Source organism: Eumetopias jubatus, unplaced genomic scaffold (genome assembly GCF_037043125.1).
Source record: "Eumetopias jubatus isolate StellerSeaLion01/CBP00866 unplaced genomic scaffold, mEumJub1_p1.0 scaffold_10, whole genome shotgun sequence".
Classification (NCBI taxonomy): Eukaryota; Metazoa; Chordata; class Mammalia; order Carnivora; family Otariidae; genus Eumetopias; species Eumetopias jubatus.
The window spans coordinates 115,646,645-115,664,152 of NW_028274816.1; the positions used below are offsets into that span (position 1 = coordinate 115,646,645).

At 38.9% G+C, this 17,508-nt stretch overlaps 1 protein-coding gene across 1 annotated transcript in view; it reads right to left on the reverse strand.

The window, feature by feature from the left end:
- The window catches only part of SKA2 (spindle and kinetochore associated complex subunit 2), a 38,298-nt gene that overhangs the window by 7,656 nt on the left and 13,134 nt on the right, over positions 1-17,508 (reverse strand). Inside the window, exon 2 of the mRNA XM_028109291.2 lies at positions 10,449-10,535. Coding sequence (XP_027965092.1) covers positions 10,449-10,535 — 87 coding nt within the window. The remainder of the gene's footprint in view (positions 1-10,448; positions 10,536-17,508) is intronic.

Here is a 17,508-nt window from a genome sequence, read left to right on the forward strand (position 1 = left end):
GCATGAACAATAGAAGTAGGAAAAGGACTAAAGAGAGACCCCCCCCCGAAAACACTTAAAAGATCTTAGTGGTATATCTGATATGAGCAAAGGAATAACAGATGACACAAAATGCATCATCTGGTATATAAAGGAATGTGTATATTAGATGCCTTCTTGAGTATTTACTTAGTGTAAACCCCAGTGATATTGAGACCTGTCCCCTGACCCTCAGAGCTGTATTTCCCATCATGTTTCTAGATGCTAGAAATTGTATTGGATGAAAGAAATACAGTAGAAAAACTGAAAAATACAGTCCAAAAAAAATCCTAGAAGATAGGGGGTGGGAAACACAAAAATGAAAATAGTAAAGAAAAGATAAGAAAAATGGAGAATAGATCCAGGAGACTCAGTATCTCACTGATGGGAAAGAACATAAGAGGTTTTCCTCTCAATATTCTTTTCTTATGAATACAAAAGCTAAGTAAAGTTAAGAGATTTCAAACACATGAGAAGACCTATACCATAACCATAAAATGACCAAAAAATTTTACAGCATGGATAAAATATTCTGAAAGAGCTGAGACAGATGAGCTCAGGAAGTGGGGAGGGTAAAATAAGGAGGGAGACAATTATAATGGCATCAATTTCTCAACAGGAACACTGGAAACTAAAAAAAAAACAGAACAATGATGTTAAAATTAAGAGAAAATAGTCTCATCTGGAATTTCATACTCAACCAATCAAACATCAACTATAAAAATAAAGGTTAAATAAAGACATTTCCAAACAGTCAATATCTCAAAAAGTTAGCCATTTGTGTACTCTTCCTCAGAAATCTTCTAAAGGATATGCATCACCTGATAAAGGAAATGAACCAAGAAAGAGTGAGACATGTGATCCAAACCAGGACGAAAGCAAAGAGAATTACTGAAATGATGGTAAAGAAATCCCAGAAACACAGCCACACTGGAGGTCTACAGAGCACGAGGATAGACAGCACTAGGAGGGATGTGGAAGAAAATGAAACTCAAGGATAATGTGATGTGTCGGACAATGTCAACAAGCGTTTTACAGTTCTGTTAGTAACGTCTGAGGCTAGGGTGCTTGGGTGGCTCAGTCAGCTGAGCGTCCGACTCTTGACTTTGGCTCCAGTTATGATAATCTGGGTCCTGAGATCAAGCCCTATGTTGGGCTCTGTGCTCAGCCGGGAGTCGACTTGAGATTCTCCCCCTCTCCCTCTGCCCCTCCTTCAGCTTGCTCGCTCTTTCTTGAATAAATAAATAAATCTTTAAAAAAAAAAAAAAGCCTGACTGAAATAATGATACATGCATAGAAAAACTAAGCAAACTGAAGGTAAAAAACAAAAACAATTATTGGTTCCAGGGGGAGGAGAAACATGGCGGAGGAGTAGGAGACCTGGATTTTGTCTGGTCCCAGGAATTCAGCTGGATAGGGATCAAACCATTCTGAACACCTACGAACTCAACAGGAGATCGAAGAAAAGAATAGCAACAACTCTATGAACAGAAAAGCAACCACTTTCTGGAAGGTAGGACATGCGGAGAAGTAAATCCGAGGCGATATTTGGGAATATAGACGGCAGGGGAGGGGGCCTCCCTCAGCCACTTCTGGCGAGTGATAGAGCAGCGGGGCACAAAATCAGAACTTTTAGAAGTCTGCTCCACTGAGGGACATCGCTCCAGTGGCTAAGGGGAGGTGGAACCCTCGCTGGGACAGTGTGGTCTCAGGACCCTTGGGGTCACAGAAAGACCGGGGGTGCCTAAATGTGGCAGAGCTCCCAGGTATCGGAGCGGGTAAGCTGGCTACAGAGACGTAGCCGAGGAGTGGGCTCTCACCTCGGGGTTGCCATAAACCGTGATCTGTGGCACAGTCGGGCCACTGATCTTCCAGCAGGGACCCAACAAGCAGCAGATGTGGCAGATCTAGGGAGACTCCCCTTCCTCCCCGGGGAGGAGTGGCGTGGGAGCACACCGCAGGGATCTGCTGGGTTTGGAGACTCCACACCCAGATGGGTACCAGAGATAGAAACGCTCGGACACTGGCTGGGTGAGCACGGAATGCAGCCGGAGACCGGGGAGATGGGAGTAATTAACTCTTTTCTCTGGGGCTCACTGAGAAGTGGGGCCCCCGAGTTCTCAGCTCCTCCAGGGCAGAGATTGGGAGGCTGCCATTTTCACTCTCGTCCTCCAAAGCTGTATGGAAAGCTTGCAGGGAACAAAAGCTCCCAAGAGCAAACCAGAGCAGATTACTTAGCCCGGACCCGGCAAGGGCAGAGCAATTCCGCCTCCAGCAAAGACATTTGGGAACCACGGCAACAGGACCCTCCCCCAGAAGATCGGCAAGAACAGCCAGCCAAGACCAAGTTTACTGATCAATGAGAATGGCAGGACTCCAGCACTAGGGGAATACTGCACATAGAATCCATGGCTTTTTTCCCCATGATTCGTTAGTCTTTCAAAGTTAATTTTTTATTTTTACTTTTAATTTTTCTTTTTCCCGTTTTCAACCAACATCTTTTTAATCCCTTTTTTAAAAAAATCTTATTTTTCATTTTTAGGGTCATATTCTATCCCTTCATAGTAGTTACCCTTATTTTTGAGATATATATATATATAAGTGGTTCTCTCTTTAAAATTTTGGGATACAATTTCTTCTAACAGATCAAAATACACCCTAAATCTCTAGTGTATGGCTTTGTTCTAGTCTCCTGCCTGATCACATTCTCTCCCCCTTTTTTTTTTAATTCTCTTCTTTCTTTTTTCAACCAACTTCTTACCTATCAATTCCTTTTAAAAATCTTTTATAATTTTCATCGTTACAGTCATATTCCATCCCTTCATTGTATTAACCCTTATTTTTATACATATATAAGTTTTCCTTTCTTTAAAATTTTGAGAGGTGGGGTGCCAGGGTGGCTCAGTCGTTAAGCGTCTGCCTTCAGCTCAGGTCATGATCCTAGGGTTCTGGGATCGAGCCGCATGTCGGGCTCCCCGCTCCGTGGAAAGCCTGCTTCTCCCTCTCCTGCTCCCCCTGCTTGTGTTCCCCCTCTCACTGTGTCTCTCTCTGTCAAATAAATAAATAAAATCTTTAAAAAAATAAAATAAAATTTTGAGAGGCACTTTCTTCTACCAGACCAAAATATAACCAAAATCTAGTGTGTGGCACTGATCTATTCACCAGCCTGATCATATTTGATCATATTCTGTTTTCTTTGTTTTGTTATGCTTTTGTTTATCTTTTTCTCTTTTCTTTCTTTCCCTTTCTTTTCCCCCGGTTTCAGATCTTTTTTTTTTTTTAAAGATTTTATTTATTTATTTGAGAGAGAGAATGAGGGAGAGAGAGAGCATGAGAGGGGGGAGGGTCAGAGGGAGAAGCCGACTCCCCGCTGAGCAGGGAGCCCGATGTGGGACTTGATCCTGGGACTCCAGGATCATGACCTGAGCTGAAGGCAGTTGCCTAACCAACTGAGCCACCCAGGCACCCCCGGTTTCAGATCTTTTCTGATTTGTTTAGTGTATATTTTCTGGGGATGTTGTTACCCTGTTAGCATTTTGTTCTCTCATTCATCTATTCTCCTCTGGACAAAATGACAAGATGGAAAAAATCACCTCAACAAAAAGAACAAGAAGCAGTACCGACTGCCACGGACCTAATCAATACGGACATTAGTAAGATGTCGGAACTAGAGTTCAGAATGATGATTTTAAAGATCCTAGCTGGGCTTGAAAAAACCATGGAAGTTATTAGAGAAACCCTTTCTGGAGAAATAAAAAAACTAAAATCTAACCAAGTCGGAATAAAAAAGGCTATTAATGAGGTGCAATCAAAAAATGGAGGCTCTAACTGCTAGGATAAATGAGGCAGAAGAGAGAATTAGTGATATAGAAGACCACATGATGGAAAATAAAGAAGCTGAGAAAAAAAGAGATAAACAACTACTGGATCACAAGGGCAGAATTCGAGAGGTAAGTGATACCATAAGACGAAACAACATTAGAATAATTGGGATCCCAGAAGAAGAAGAAAGAGAGAGGGGGGCAGAAGGTATATTGCAGCAAATTATTGCAGAGAACTTCCTAATTTGGGGAAGAAAACAGGCATCAAAATCCAGGAAGCACAGAGAACCCCTCTCAAAATCAATAAAAATAGGTCAACGCCCCGACATCTAATAGTAAAACTTACGAGTCTCAGAGACAAAGAGAAAATTCTGAAAGCAGCTCAGGAGAAGAGATCTGTAACCTACAATGGTAGAAACATTAGATTGGCAACAGACCTATCCACAGAGACCTGGCAGGCCAGAAAGGACTGGCATGATATATTTAGAGCACTAAATGAGAAAAATATGCAGCCAAGAATACTTTATCCAGCTAGGCTGTCATTGAAAATAGGAGAGATAAAAAGCTTCCAGGACAAACAAAAACTAAAGGAATTTGCAAACACAAAACCAGCCCTACAAGAAATATTAAAAGGGGTCCTCTAAGCCAAGAGAGCCTAAAAGTAACATAGACCAGAAAGGAACAAAGACAATATATAGTAACAGTCACTTTACAGGCAATACAATGGCACGAAATTCATATCTTTCAATAGTTACCCTGAATGTAAATAGGCTAAATGCCCCAATCAAAAGACATAGGCTATCAGATTGGATAAAAAAACAAGACCCATCGATATGCTGTCTGCAAGAGACTCATTTTAGACCCAAAGACACTCTCACATTGAAAGTGAGGGGGTGGAAAACCATTTACCATGCTAATCACACCAAAAGAAAGCTGGGGTGGCAATCCTTATATCAGACAAATTAGATTTTAAACCAAACACTGTAATAAGAGATGAGGAAGGACACTATATCCTACTTAAAGGGTCTATCCAACAAGAAGATCTAACAATTGTAAATATCTATGCCCCTAACATGGGAGCAGCCAATTATATAAGGCAGTTAATAACAAAAGCAAAGAAACACATTGACAATAATACAATAATAGTGGGGGGCTTTAACATCCCCCTCACTGAAATGGACAGATCATCTAAGCAAAAGATCAACAAGGAAATAAAGACTTTATTTTTTTTAAAGATTTTATTTATTTATTTGAGAGAGAGAGAGAGAGAGCATGAGAGCGGGGAGGGTAAGAGGGAGAAGCAGACTCCCCGCTGAGCAGGGAGCCCGATGTGGGACTCGATCCCGGGACTCCAGGATCATGACCTGAGCCGAAGGCAGTCACCTAATCAACTGAGCCACCCAGGCGCCCCGGAAATAAAGACTTTAAATGACACACTGGACCAAATGGACTTCACAGATATATTCAGAACATTCCATCCCAAAGCAACAGAATACACATTCTTCTCTAGTGCCCATGGAACATTCTCCAGAATAGATCACATCATAGGTCACAAATCAGGTCTCAACCGGTACCAAAAGAGGGATCATTCTGTGCATATTTTCAGACCACAATGCTTTGAAACTAGAACTCAATCACAAGAGGGAAGTCGGAAAGAACTCAAATACATGGAGGCTAAAGAGCATCCTACTAAAGAATGAATGGGTCAACCAGGAAGTTAAAGAAGAATTTTAAAAAATTCATGGAAACAAATGAAAATGAAAACACAACTGTTCAAAATCTTTGGGATGCAGCAAAGGCAGTCCTGAGAGGAAAGTATATAGCAATATAAGCCTTTCTCAAGAAATAAGAAAAGTCTCAAATACACAACCTAACCCTACACCTAAAGGAGCTGGAGAAAGAACAGTAAATAAAGCCTAAACCCAGCAGGAGAAGAGAAATAATCAAGATCAGAGCAGAAATCAATGAAATAGAAACCAAAAGAACCGTAGAACAGATCAACGAAACTAGGAGCTGGTTCTTTAAAAGAATTAACAAGATTGATAAACCCCTGGCCAGACTTATCAAAAAGAAAAGAGAAATGACCCAAATAAATAAAATCATGAATGAAAGAGGAGAGATCACGGGCGCCTGGGTGGCTCAGTTGGTTAAGCAACTGCCTTCGGCTCAGGTCATGATCCTGGAGTCCCGGGATCGAGTCCCACATCGGGCTCCCTGCTCAGCGGGGAGTCTGCTTCTCCCTCTGACCCTCTTCCCTCTTGTACTCTCTGTCTCTCATTCTCTCTCTCAAATAAATAAATAAATAAATAAAACTTTAAAAAAAAAAAAGAAAGAGGAGAGATCACAACCAACACCAAAGAAATACAATTTAAAAACATATTATGAACAACTATATACCAGGAAATCAGATAATCTGGAAGAAATGGATGCATTCCTAGAGATGTATCAACTACCAAAACTGAACCAGGAAGAAACAGAAAACCTGAACAGACCTATAACCACTAAGGAAATTGAAGCAGTCATCAAAAATCTCCCAACAAACAAAAGCCCAGGGCCAGATGGCTTCCCAGGGGAATTCTATCAAACATTTAAAGAGGAATTAATACCTATTCTTCTGAAACTGTTCCAAAAAAAGAAATGGAAGGAAAACTTCCAAACTCGTTTTATGAGGCCACCATTATTACCTTGATCCCAAAACCAGACAAAGACCCCATCAAAAAGGAGAATTACAGACCAATACCCTTGATGAACATGGATACAAAAATTCTCACCAATATACTAGCCAATAGGATCCAACAGTACAGTAAAAGGATTATTCACCACAACCAAGTGGGATTTATCCCTGGGCTGCAAGGTTGGTTCAACATCCACAAATCGATCAATGTGACCCAATACATTAATAAAAGAAAGAACAAGAACCATAGGATCCTCTCAATAGATGCAGAAAAAGCATTTGACAAACTACAGCATCCTTTCTTGATCAAAACTCTTCAGAATACAGGGATAGAGGGTACATACCTCAATATAATAAAAGCCATCTATGAAAAACCTACAGCGAATATCATTCTCAATGGGGAAAAACTGAGAGCTTTCCCACTAGGGTCAGGAACACAGCAGGGATGTCCACTATCACCACTGCTATTCAACATAGTACTAGAAGTCCTAGCCACAGCAATCAGACAACAAAAAGAAATAAAAGGTATCCAAATCGGCAAGGAAGTCAAACTCTCACTCTTAGCAGATGATATGATACTTTATGTGGAAAACCCAAAAGACTCCACCCCAAAACTGCTAGGACTCATACAGGAATTCAGGAAAGTGGAAGGATATAAAAATCAATGCACAGAAATCAGTGGCATTCCTATACACCAACAACAAGACAGAAGAAAGAGAAATTAAGGAGTCGATCCCATTTACAATTGCACCCAAAACCATAAGATACCTAGGAATAAATCTAACCAAAGAGGCAAAGAATCTGTACGCAGAAAACTTATAAAATACTCATGAAAGAAACTGAGGAAGACACAAAGAAATGTAAAAACGTTCCATGCTCATGGATTGGAAGAACAAATATTGTGAAGATGTCAATGCTACCTAGAGCAATCTACACATTCAATGCAATCCCTATCAAAATACCATTCACTTTTTTCAAAGAAATGGAACAAATAATCCTAAAATTTGTATGGAACCAGAAAAGACCCGGAATAGCCAGAGGAATGTTGAAAAAGAAAAGCAAAGCTGGCGGCATCACAATTCCGGACTTTAGGCTCTATTACAAAGCTGTCATCATCAAGACAGTATGGTACTGGCACAAAAACAGACACATAGATCAATGGAACAGAATAGAGAGCCCAGAAATGGACCCTCAACTCTACGGTCAACTAATCTTCAACAAAGCAGGAAAGAATGTCCAGTGGAAAAAAGACAGTCTCTTCAACAAATGGTGTTCGGAAAATTGGACAGCCACATGCAGAAGAATGAAACTGGACCATTTCCTTACACCACACACACAAATAGACTCAAAATGGTTGAAAGACCTAAACGTGAGACAGGAGTCCATCAAAATCCTAAAGGAGAACACAGGCAGCAACCTCTTCGACCTCAGCCGCAGCAGCTTCTTCCTAGAAACATCACCAAAGGCAAGGGACGCAAGGGCAAAATGAACTACTGGGACTTCATCAAGATAAAAAGCTTTTGCACAGCAAAAGAAACAGTCCACAAAACCAAAAGACAACGGACAGAATGGGAGAAGATATTTGCAAATGACCTATCGGATAAAGGGCTGGTATCCAAAATCTATAAAGAACTTCTTAAACTCAATACCCAAAGAACAAATGATCCAATCAAGAAATGGGCAGAAGACATGAACAGACATTTTTCCAAAGAAGACATCCAAATGGCCAACAGACACATGAAAATATGCTCTATATCACTAATCAGAGAAATGCAAATCTAAACTGCAACAAGACAACACCTTACACCTACCAAATTGGCTAGCATCAAAGAGATAAGAGAGGCTCCTGGGAGGCTCAGTCGGTTAAGCGTCTGACTACAACTCAGGTCATGATCCCAAAGTCCTGGGATCAAGCCTCAGGCCAGGCTCTCTGCTCAGCAGAAGAGTCTGCTTCTCCCTCTCCCTTTGCCCCATCCCCACTTGTGCTCGCTCACTCTCAAATAAATAAAATCTTAAAAAAAAAAAAAGGAGACAAGAAATAACAAGTGTTGGTGTGGAAGTAGAGAAAAAGGGATCTTCATGCACTGTTGGTGGAAATGCAAATTGGTGCAACCACTGAGGAAAACAGTATGGAGGTACCTCAAAAAATTGAAAATGACCCAGTAATTCCACTACTACTGAGTATTTACCCAAAGAAAATAAACATACACATACACAAAAGAAAACAAAAACACTCTTTGAAAAGATGTATGCACACCTATGTTTATAACATTACTTACAATAGCCAAGGTATAGAAGCAACCTAATTTTCCTCTGACAGATGGATAAAGAAAATGTGATACACATGTACAATGGAATATTACCCAACTATAAAAAAGAATGAGATCTTGTCATTTGGAACAACATGGATGGACCTGGATTCATGGCTAAATGAAATAAGTCAGACATAGAAAGATAAATACTGTATGATTTTGCTTATATGTAGAATCTAAAAAGCAAAACAAACGAACAAAGCAGAAACAAAATGAGAACAAACTGGTAGTTGCCCAGGGGAAGGGGATTAGGGGATGAGCAAAATGGATGAGGGGAGTACATGGTACAGGCTTCTAGTTATGGAATGAAAAAATCATGGGATGAAATGTACAGCATAGGGAATATAGTCAATGGTATTGTTATGGTATTGTTATAGTGTTGTATGGTGAGAGGTGGTAGTAGCTACAATTATGGTGAGCATAGCATAATGTACACCTGAAACTAATGTAACATTATGTATCAACTACACTTCAATTAAAAGACGTTCAATTAAAAACCCCTGTGGTATAGGGGTGTGGGGGGAAAACACATTATTTTAATTTGTATTTCCACCAAACCCAAAATAATTCTTAAGTACATAAAAATTTTCTCAAAACTATATGATATTTCTTAGATGCTGTCAAAGATAAACATTAATGATATAAGTAGTCAATTACTGTCAACAGACAATGCTTAAAAATTGTTTGCTTTAAAAAAATTGTTGGGGTCCCTGGGTGGCTCAGTCAAACGTCCAACTCCTAATTTCAGCGCAAGTCAGGATCTTGAGGTCCTGGGATTAAGCCCTGTGTGGGGCTCCATGCTCAGCAGAGAGTCTGCTTAAGGTTCTCTCTCCTCTCCCTCTCTCTCTCTGTCCCTCCCCCAGCTCTCTCTCTCTCTCTCTCTCTCTCTCTCAAATAAAGAAATCTTTAAAAAAAATTGTTTTTTATCTCCATGGCCATGTGTACATGTAGTTATTATAATTTTATGGAATATAAATGGAGTTTACATTTCTAATCAATCTAAAGTCAGAGTAACTAAGTATATAATTTTATGCAAAAATCACAGTTCATAGAGTAAATTATAGTATATCATCATCTTCCTCAGAGAGTATCATGACTGCCATGGTTTCTCCCTTCTTATTTAACAACTTCTCTACAGATATCTATACTCTCTCTCAGAATTTCAGAGGCTTCCATAGTAGTTTGTACGTTTGGATTCAATAATTCTTCATTAAGCGTTAAAAAAAAAAAAAACACACAAATTTCCTGGACTCTGGGTATAATCTCTCTAGTATGCTGTGACCAAGCTTCCAAACACAAAAATATTTTAAGATTCTATAAATTTAGTACTTAATAATTTAACTTATACTACTATTAGAAATACTATCAGAAAATCTTTTAATAAAATAATCTCTTAAAAATAGATTTCTTGGGGCGCCTGGGTGGCTCAGTAGTTAAGTGGCTGCCTTCGGCTCAGGTCATGGTCCCAGTGTCCTGGGATCGAGCCCCGCATCAGGCTCCCTGCTCCGCGGTAGGCCTGCTTCTCCCTCTCCCACTTCCCCTGCTTGTGTTTCCTCTCTCGCTGTGTCTCTGTCAAATAAATAAAATCTTAAAAAAAAAAAAAAAATTTCTTTTGCAGATTACCTTGCCTGCTGTATCAGGATGATTAGTCTTGATTTCATATTCCAGCCTGTATTGAATGTAATCCAGATCAGAGTCAGCTTTCTGGAACTAAAGATCAGCACAAATAATTTTTTTGTGAACCAAAAGACATATTAATAAACATGATACTGTTAACTATTCTTTCTTTTTTCCTTATTTTTTAGTATTTCAATAATGTGAAATACACTAATTTTGGAAATACAGAAATAAAAAACAGTATATAAAACTTCCATCATCTATAATACCCATGCTCTATAAAAACTTAAAAACTAGTTAACATTTTGAAAGTTGTTTCTCTATGCATCTCTCTTAGATTTAGAGCCAAAATTAAGACACCAGCAACCACTGTCACATATTAATACAAGAACTAACAATGGTTTCCAAAATTCCCAGGGTTGAAACTCTCATCAGTGAGGCAGCATTTTTCTGCCTTTGGTAGGAAATGTTCAAGCTAAAACACAGAACAAATTTGTTTTCAGGGATACCTGCAATTTTACCATTATCTGCAACCCCATTAACCAATGAACTACAAGTATTTGCCACAAAGACCAAAATTAGAGACCTTAAAGCGACATAAATTATACGAGGAAAGCTACATATAATACAGGAGTAGCAGTCTAAATTACCTCAGTTTACTGAACCTGGGTCCCAGCATGGGACCTTGATCTGCAGTAAACCCCAAAGGGATTAAAAAAAGGGAAAAACGGCCACAGGCTGTAAAATGCACGTGTGCATACATACAGAAAAGTAGGGAAGGATATAGATCAGAGTGTTGAAAGTGGTGTATCTCTAAAAGTGGTATATAGTACTCTTGATTTTTGGAAATTCTGCATCTTTTACATAATCTTAAATGTGTGCTGCCTTGAATTTATCAGAGAAACAACCATGGTCCTTTGAGTTTACTATGGAAAGCAAAACAGGGTTTCCTCAGGGATGGTCTCCCATTCCTAGCCTACAACCAAGAAGACTGCTTTGGGGAAAGGGTTCAGACCTTACCATGGGCTTAGGCTATGAACTAACGATTAGTTCTTGAAATTTTGAAACCTTAGTGGAAAGAACAAAAGCCAGCAAAAACTGTTAAAAATAGTTACCAGGTCTAATGAGAAATGACATACAGATACTTTTGTTATAGAAAAGGTAAACCAAGAGTTCTACTTTGGAGGGTAGATTTAAAAAAAAATGACTCTCAGAAGTTAAAATGCTTTTAGGGTCAGAAGCTGTCAAATTGAACATAATATTAGAGATACACTAAAGCTTCTATCTCCAATAATTTCTCTCATTACTGGCCTAAATTAGAATGGAATACTTTCTGATTACCAAAATTCCATCTTTATAACCAAAAACTTGTGGAACAGAAATAGAAGAAAAAAAGTCAGTTTTGTTTTGTTTTTTAAAGATTTTATTTATTTATTCGACAGAGAGAGAGCACAAGTAGGCAGAGCAGCAGACAGAGGAAGAGGGAGAAGCAGGCTCTCCAATGAGCAGGGAGCCCAACGTGGGGCTCCATCCCAGGACCCTGGGATCATGCCCTGAGCTGAAGGAAGCTGCTTAATCAACTGAGCCACCCAGGTGCCCCGAGAGTTTTTATTTTTAAATTTTTTCTAAGAATCTGTATCTGATTTGCATCTCTAACAGCAGAGAGTTGCTGTGAACCAGAAAAACAAATATAGAAGTTCTTAATTAAAAACAATACTTACAAACAAAACAAAACAAAAAAATGGTGCTTAAAATGTTTTTCAGAAAAGGGCACCTGGGAGGCTGAGTCTGTTGAGTGTTCAACTCTTGGTTTCGGCTCAGGTCATGATCTCAGGGTCGTGGAATCCAGCCCTGAGTGGGGCTCCGAACTCGGCATGGATTCTTTCCCTATACACCCCCCTCTAAAAATAAAATAAATAAATAAAATAATTTTTAAAAAATGTTTCTCAAAAATGAAGGCCTTTCATTTGCTTGTTAATTGTTAGAGTAGATGCTATGATTAAATCATCCAATAATTAGACTTCATTAAGCAGATTAATAATTACTACATATGGGGATGCCTGAATGGCTCAGTCGGTTTAAGGTCTGACTTCCACTCAGGTCATAATCCAGGGTCTTGGGATCAAGCCCCACGTCGGGCTCCCTGCTCGGCAGGGGAGTCTGCTTCTCCCTCTCCCTCTGCCCCAGCTCGTGTGCTCTCTCTCTCTCACTCACTTACTCTCTCTCTCAAATAAATAAATAAAATCTTTAAAAAAAAATTAAGGGGTGCCTGGGTGGCTCAGTCAGTTAAGCATCTGCCTTCAGCTCAGGTCATGATCCCAGGGTCCTGGGATGGAGTCCCGCATTGGCCTCCCCAGTGGGAAGTCTGCTTCTCCCTCTATCCTTCCCCCCTGCTCATGATCTCTCTCTCTCACTCTCTCTCAAATAAATACAATCTTTTTAAAAAGTTAAAAATTAAAAAAAAAATTACTACATATGTTTGTGTATGTATATAAAGAAAATTCCTGGGGCACCTGGCTGGCTCAGTCAGTAGAGCATGTGACTCTTGATCTCAAGGGTCCTGAGTTCAAGCCCCACATTGGGTGTGGAGCTTACTTTAAAAAAAATTTTTTTTAATTAAAAAATTAAAAGAAAGAAAATTCCTGTTGGCATAATTTCCCATAATGGAATACGCTCAGGGATTAACATTTTCTTTACATAAAAAAGGCATACAAACCTATATTAACATTTGGATGGAGAGTATGGGGAAAGGGACAAGGGAAAGGGCAAATCAAATTATTAAACAAAGACTATGCATTCAAGACCTGATTTGTTTGTTTTAATTATTGAAAAAGACTGCAATTCCATAGCTTTATATATAATTTAAAACATTATTTAACAGTCTAAAGCATAATTTTTTAAAAGATTTTATTTATTTATTTGATAGAGAGAGAGAGCACAAGCAGGGGGAACAGTAGAGGGAGAAGGAGAAGCAGGCTCCCTGCTGAGCAAGGAGCCCGATGTGGGGCTTGATCCCAGGACCCTGGGATCATGACCTGAGCCAAAGGCAGATGCTTAACCATCTGAGCCACCCAGGTGCCCTAAGCATAATTTTTTTAAAAAAGATATTATTTTTTAAGTAATCTCTGCAGCCTATGTGGGGCTCAACACTGAGATCAAGAGTCATGTGTTCAGGGCACCTGGGTGGTTCAGTCGGTTGAGCATCTGACTCTTGATTTCAGCTCAGGTCATGATCTCAGGCTCATGGGATCCCCCTCCCCCCCCACCTTGGGCTCCACACTCAGGAGGGAGTCTGCTGAGATTCTCTCTCCCTCTCCCTCTGCCCCTCCCACCCTAAAATAAATAAATCTTAAAAAAAAAAATTTACAAAAATGGGCAGAAGAGGGGCATCTGGGTGACTCAGTCAGTTAAGGGTCTGCCTTTGGCTCACGTCATGATCCCAGGGTCCTGGAATCAAGCCCCGTGTCAGGTTCCCTGCTCAGCAAGGACTCTGCTTCTCCTTCCCCCTCCGCTCCCCCCCAACCCCCACTCATACTCTCTCTCATAAATAAATAAAATCTTTTAAAAAAAATGGGCAAAAGACATGAACAGACATTTCTCCAAGGAAGACATATAGATGGCAAATTTAGACACATGAAAAGATGCTCAACATCACTCATCATCAGGAAAATGCAAATTAAAACCACAATGAGACATCACTCCATACCTGTCACAATGGCTAAAATAAAAAATTCAAGAAACAATAAGTGTTGGTGAAGATAGACAGAAAAAGGAACCCTCGTGCATTGTTGGTGGGAATGCAAACTGGTACAGCCACTGTAGAAGACGGTATGCAGGTTCTTCAAAAAGTTAAAAATAGAACTACCTTACAATCCAGTAATTGCACCACTGAGTATTTATACAAAGAATACAAAAACACTAATTCAAGGGGATAGATTCATCCCTATGTTTATTGCAGCATTATTTACAATAGTCAAACTATGAAAGCAGCCCAAATGTCCCTGGATAAATGAACTGATAAAGACTATGTGATATATGGGGCACCTGGGTGGCTCAGTCAGTTAAGCATCTGCATTCAGCTCAGGTCATGATCTCAGGGTCCTGGGATCAAGCCCTGTATCAGGCTCCCTGCTCAGCAGGGAGTCTGCTTCTCTCTCTCCCACTGCCCCTCCCCCCTGCTTGTGCTTTCTCTCTCTTTCAAATAAATGAATAAAATCTTTAAAAAAAGAATATGTGATATATATACATATATATTATATTTGGCCATAAAAAAGAATGAAAATTTGCCATTTCCAACAACATGGACAGAGCTAAAGAGTATAATGCTAAGTGAAATAAGCCAGTCAAAGACAAATACCATATGATTTCACTCAGATGTGGAATTTAAGAAACAAAACAAATGAACAAATGGAAAAAAGAGAGAGAGAAACCAAAAAAACATAATCATAGAGAGCAAACAGATGGTTACAAGAAGGGAGGTGGGGGGAATGGGTGAAATAAGTGAAATAGATGAAGGGTATTAAGAGTACACTTTTATCCTGATGAACACTGAGTAAAACACGGAACTGCTGAATCACTATATTTTTTTTAATTTTTTTATTGTTATGTTAATCACCATATATTACATCATTAGTTTTTGGTGCAGTGTTCCATGATTCATTGTTTGTTCATAACACCCAGTGCTCCATGCAGAACATGCCCTCCTCAATGCCCATCACCAGGCTAACCCATCCCCCTACCCCCCTCCCCTCTAGAACCCTCAGTTTGTTTTTCAGAGTCCATCATCTCTCATGGTTCGTCTCCCCCTCTGACATACTCCCCTTTTCTTCCTCTCCTGTTATCTTCTTCTTTTTCTTTTTTCTCAAAATATGTTGCATTATTTGTTTCAGAAGTACAGATCTGTGTGAATCACTATATTTTACACCTGCAAGTATTTAGCCTGTATGTTAACTACAATGGAATTAAAACAAACAAACAGAATCTGAATTCTAGAAGCCCTTAACTTGTTTATGAAACAGAAATTCTTAAACCCGTATGTGTGTGTTTTTAAAGATTTTATTTATTTATTTGAGAGAGAGAGACAGAAAAAGCAAGCACAAGTGGTGGGGGGTGGACAAAGTGGGAGACGCAGAAGCCCACTGACCAGGGAGCCGGAGGAGGGGCTCAATCCCAGGACCTGAACAGAAGGCAGACACCCAACTGACTGAGCCACCCAGGAACCCCCATATGTGTTTTTTAATTTGATATTTTAGTTCTGATTAAAGTTTAACTACCATAATCCCAAAGACCATTTAACAATGTCTTCTTTTCAAGAGAGCTGTTTTAGCTATGGCTTCCTGTAATACCTGGAGGTCCACAATGTATTAAAATCATCAAACAGTATCAATAATAAGTGGTTCCTGCTTTTAAGTAAATTATATTTTAATAAGATACCAAAGAGTGTGCTTCTGATCAATGATATGATGGAGTCAGCTAAATTTTTAAATATGTTTGTAAACCCACTGTTAAACACAGGCATAACTAAAAATTAAACTACATAAATTTACCAGTAAACAAATTATTAAAAACAAATTTATACTCAAAAATTATAACTTCCTAGTGATTTTATTATATTTTACTATTATACACGCTCTTGAGATCTATCTATGTATATAGTGAAAACACTATATCATGTGCTACTGTGCATGTCTTCCCAACTCCACTTTCAATGACATCATGCTGGTAGCTTGCAATTGGCCAGAGTAGGAATATTTACACCAGGAAAATTGCCAAATGCTTAAATTCAGGATTTCCTTGCTCCTCCTCCCCCTAGCTGCATTTATATGTATACTTACTTCTGCTTTCAAAAGATTTTTTAAAATTCCCAACCCCCTTAAATAATGTGCCCATATTTCTATTGGAAAAATATTTCAGAAGATAAATTGAATTTTAAACAGACTTCCGAAAATGGGGAGGAGGGAATAGGGAGTTATCATTTAATGGGTCCAGAGTTTGAGTTTGGAAAGATGAAGCAGTTTTGGAAATGGGTGGTGGTTGTGGTTGTACTAGAATGTGAATGTACTTAGTACCACTAAACTGTAAACTTAAAATGGCAAATTTTGTAATATATATTTTATCACAATTAAAAATTTTAAAAAAAGACGGGAAAAACAGCTTGAGAGAAGAATGTAATCCTCTGTGAAGAACTGAACAGAATATTTCATGATAATACATAGGGGAAGTATTTACTTATTAGTGAAGTCAGTGGGCTTGGGAATAAGCAGGGAACAAAAAAGACAAAAGGATACCAATGCAATGTTGAAAAACAGAAAAACAATCAAGATTTTCTGATTTGAACCCTTCATTTTATAAATGACGAAACAGTCTAAGTGATTTGCCTCTAGTTCTATTTTCATTACTATGTTTCTTATGCAGTTAGATGAAAGTCTATACATGATATACAGGACATTAAAGTCAATAAAAGTCACATAGATGGAGGCAGGGAATGTAAAGACTTTAGCTAAAGTAAAATTTAAAGTTTTTTTGTTTTTAAGTTTCAAATCTAGTATCACTGGTTAGTCCACTAAAAAATTCCCTCTGAACACAACCTGGTATTATGGTCCAGAAAAAAGAAAGTAAAAGGATTGGGCTACGTGGTAGAAGTTCTAGCCCTGGTATCACTAACAAGCTCTGTGGCATTAGGTAAGTCTTCCATCTCTCTGGGTCTCTTCTACTAAATAAGAGAGTCGGAAATCTAAGGTCCCTTTTAACACTAATATTCTATTATTTCATAATACTACAAATAAACCCAAGTTTAATTTATCAAAATGTAAAAATTTAGAAAAGATTAATTTCCTTCTTCTAAGATATTAAAACTTGACATTTGAGTTTCAGATTTTAATGTTTATATTAAGAATTAGCTTCTACTATTTGTTTTCTTCCTAAACAAAGATGACCGTTGCTTCGGTTTCAGCTATATAGTTTCTGCAACCTGCCCATTGTTCTTCCCAAACACCAAAACCCTATAAGCAATATTGCACTACTCAGAGCTATTTACACAGCAGAGACAATATCGATAGGGTTCTAG